Below are 4,443 nucleotides of genomic sequence, written 5' to 3'. Positions count from 1 at the left end.
GAATGTTGTTGACTTTGTAAATTTGTTAGAAAATTGAAATTCAAATTGCCTCAAAATTATTTTAGATCCCTAGTTTATTTCATTCTTCATTAAAATTTTCCAGGGTTACAGCTGTAAGACACTGGAATTACTTATAGCCAACCTCAAAATCCTCTTTTTTTCTTTTTCTTGTGTGCATTTCCCAGTCATTTTTTTCTGAGATTTTGTGCAATTTTTCATAACAGTAGATTTTTGTTATAAAATGGTGACTATGGTATAAAAGTACAATACATTACCAACTTCTGTGTAAAATGTGTTTTATAGTGAGACATCATATGAAACCACTAACCACTTTATTGCATCGCTAAAACAAAACTGCATAGTGACTCGAAGAGCTGAAGACCTGAACCACTTCTACATGTCACCAAAATAAAAAATTAAATTAAAAAAAAACCAGCGGAGCTATTCTGACCGATAGGTCGCTTGTTAAAAACTGTACAGTTGTGCTACAGTGCCATTGGCAGTATTTAAAAAAAAAGAAACATTGAAAAATTGCATACACTAATATAATTATTGTAACTATAATTATTGTATACCATATATGGTATTGTATCTGGCGGAAATCTTGTGATACATGAGACTCACCATACTCATTACTTCATTAAGGACTTCAGAAGCTCGCGAGAGTTTGTGATGTCATTACCCGCCATCTTGGAAATTTGTATGCAGTCGCCCTGCTGGTCCAATTTCGCGATATACAATCATAGTGTTAACGATGGCCAACTATTAACCAAAGTGTTTTCAGGGTAAATTTGAACATAAACTAATAATCAGACACAGCATCACCACTTCTTCAAAAGGTATATGAGTCTGTTATATATTTTAAGACGGTGTTGAAGAATACAAGTTGAAAGTGTACAGCATCACGTTTGCCGTGTGTAATTCATGTAAACATACAGTGGAGGGGAAACAAGTTATCGCATGGCACAATGGCCTTACTTTACTTCTGAAAAGGTGTGAACGATCGTTTGTTTTAGGGCATTTGTTTTCTTAGAGGGTTTAATGTGATAACAAATAATGACGGCAATGACAGGTTGAAAGGATGCAAATGTTTATGGAACAATACATGAGGTGGCCGCTATAAGTCGACAAAAGGGCATGATACACCAGGGAGCAAAACATTTAACTCTTTCACCACCATTGGCCTCATGGGATTGTTTGTGCTCCACCAGCCCCCTCACTAACATAAAGTGAGAGTGAGTGGTATGCAATCAAATTGATACAAAAATCCTTAGAATTGCCCAATCTTTGAAAATTAGGTATCATTTTACTGGAAAATAAATTGTCTATATCATACTTACAAATAATCAGATTCAAATATCACTTTCACAACTGAAATTTGGGTTAAAATAAGAAAATATTGGTAAAAAAAACCTGTGTTGTTTATTTATTGACATGTCACAGATAAACAAAACATTTATATAACAAACTAAATTCAAAATACCAACATTTATGTTTCTACAAAATTATGTATACTGGTTAAATGGTCAAAATCGGCGAAAATTTGGCAGAAAATGTTATTTTCAGTCGTATTAAATTTGAACGGAAAAAAATAACGGCTCTCTAATCTGATTACGACGCAATTAGTCGGTCCCGCACCGACAATGAAAGGGACAAAAATACCTGAAGTCGTTGCACCAATACCTTCAGAAAAATCCGTTTGTGTAATTATATATCATTATTTGACAGAACAACAAAAAATTATCACCAAATTTATGCTCAAAATCAGTAAAAAATGCCCACAAGTTGGTAGTATACGAGTCCAAATCGGGACGCCAAAGTGGCGCTTTTTGCCAACATGCTGTACCCACAAAACCAAATATGCAGTCGGGACTTTGAAGTTACGTTGCGATAATCTGATCCTTCCATTTCCTGCATTGAGTTCACTCAGTCATCTCCTTGTATAAAACATCATATTCATAGTCAAAATTGAGTGGAAATTTCTACGAACAGCACCGTTATTTACATTGTAAGTTACGTTAGGGGAGACAGATTTTGCTTCGGCGATGTTGAAATTTGAATTTTACGTTGAAAAACGCACATAAAAAATCCGATTCGTAAAATCGCCCGTATCGTGCATAAATTTCCCTCCACTGACCTTTACACGCTGAGCTAGTACAAATACAAGTCATTACTGAGATGTAACAAAAGAAATAAAACCAAAATAATCCATTTTATAGCCAAAAATTACAACCAAGACGTTAGTATGGGAGTCGGTACCTGTCACAAGATTGCGTAAATTTGCCGACATTCAAAAATTCAACCGTAAACTGCCGCCGGCAGCTCATACGGACTTAGCGGGAATTTGATGCTTACACACAAGTACAATGTGTTCCCACAGCTAAATACTTGTATTCAATGATGTATTTCGAGTCAAATTCAGTCGAAATATTCAAAGACAGTGACATAATTTATATCGTAGGCCATGTTATGAGAGCCGTTAATTATATCCGCCATGTTTAAATTCGATCTTGTGGGCGAAAAACGCACGTAAAATTACGATCGCTCGTCATTTGGATCGTAGCTCTCGATACCGTTCACTATCATACATTCAAAATGGCAGGCAATATAAACAAGGCTAATACGCATGTGTGGAACTAGTTATGGCAGCAAATTTTGCAGCAATTGCTGCCTTTGAACGGTTTTACGGCAAGATAGGTGAATGAACTTTGGCGTACCGGTATACCGGGTACTGGTGGGCGCCCTAGCGCGTCCCGGTATACCGGGTACTGGTGGTGAAAGGGTTAAAGCAGGACACAATTAACTCAGCAAGGAATACTGCCCATACAGTCAAAATGATTGTGTATATGTTACACCCAATCCGTGAAACTGCCCAATTCATGAAATGTGCATGTAACTTTGTCCAGTTCATTGAATTGGTCAACCTTATACAAATGAGAGTATAGATTACGATCTAAAAAAAAGGGGCGAAATTAAATTTTTGAGGCAAGAGTTTTGAACTGGGGTGTTAATTATCGAACTCTATTAAAAACACAAGCTACACTGAATTATAATAAAATAAGAATTGTGAAGTGATGAGTTAGTAAACACATGATAATAAAATTGTATGATTGATATTTATTTTGTGTGTGTATGTGTCCCATAAAAGATGTTCAGTTCATGTACTGGCCATATCTCACCATACCCACTTTATAACTTGGGCAACACGATTGACTATTTCATGAACTGGGCAAAGTTACCTACCCATTTCATGAATTGGGCAATTTCACAGATTGGGTGTAACATAACATTAATAAACAACAACACATACAATGTAAACTTTATACATATAGTTGTGATACAATGCCATTGCCACTATTGTTGATACATTCAAAGTGAGCCTTTGATTCAAAAGTGATAAAGAATACAAATGCACATTATTCCTGTCAATGTATACAATACTGATCTATCAGTTTTTTGTCTTTTTTTTTCATTTTACAGCTAAACCCAGAATCTCCAAACAACCTCAGGCAGTGACAGCTAATGTTGGAGAAAGTGCACGATTTAGCTGCCATGCAGAATCAATACCTCAGTCATTTTATAGTTGGGAAAAAGATCGGGTAACAATTTCCAGGGATAGTAGCAAGTAAGTAGAGTTTGTTGATAACATCTGATGTACAAGACTGACATGAAAGACTTGTACATTATGTCCTTGTATTTCAGAGTAGTGAAAGTTTCCTGAATCAAACTTAGACACCGATACCAACTACTAACACACTCTCTGCAACTTTGTGATTGGCTATAACTACTAACACACTCTCTGCAACTTTGTGATTGGCTACAACTACTAACACACTCTCTGCAACTTTGTGATTGGCTACAACTACTAACACACTCTCTGCAACTTTGTGATTGGCTACAACTACTAACACACTCTCTGCAACTTTGTGATTGGCTACAACTACTAACACACTCTCTGCAACTTTGTGATTGGCTATAACTACTAACACACTCTCTGCAACTTTGTGATTGGCTACAACTACTAACACACTCTCTGCAACTTTGTGATTGGCTACAACTACTAACACACTCTCTGCAACTTTGTGATTGGCTACAACTACTAACACACTCTCTGCAACTTTGTGATTGGCTACAACTACTAACACACTCTCTGCAACTTTGTGATTGGCTACAACTACTAACACACTCTCTGCAACTTTGTGATTGGCTACAACTACTAACACACTCTCTGCAACTTTGTGATTGGCTACAACTACTAACACACTCTCTGCAACTTTGTGATTGGCTACAACTACTAACACACTCTCTGCAACTTTGTGATTGGCTACAACTACTAACACACTCTCTGCAACTTTGTGATTGGCTACAACTACTAACACAGTCTCTGCAACTTTGTGATTGGCTACAACTACTAACACACTCTCTGCAACTTTGTGATTGGCT

General features: G+C 36.6%; 1 protein-coding gene across 1 annotated transcript in view; it reads left to right on the top strand.

The window, feature by feature from the left end:
* The window catches only part of LOC144447226 (immunoglobulin superfamily DCC subclass member 3-like), a 40,435-nt gene extending 36,806 nt beyond the window's left edge, over positions 1-3,629 (top strand). The window contains exon 3 of the mRNA XM_078137128.1: positions 3,481-3,629. Coding sequence (XP_077993254.1) covers positions 3,481-3,629 — 149 coding nt within the window. The remainder of the gene's footprint in view (positions 1-3,480) is intronic.
* The last annotated feature ends 814 nt before the right edge of the window (positions 3,630-4,443 follow it).

This window comes from Glandiceps talaboti, chromosome 16, assembly GCF_964340395.1.
Source record: "Glandiceps talaboti chromosome 16, keGlaTala1.1, whole genome shotgun sequence".
Lineage (NCBI taxonomy): Eukaryota > Metazoa > Hemichordata > Enteropneusta > Spengelidae > Glandiceps > Glandiceps talaboti.
This window is presented reverse-complemented; position numbering and strand designations above follow the sequence as displayed.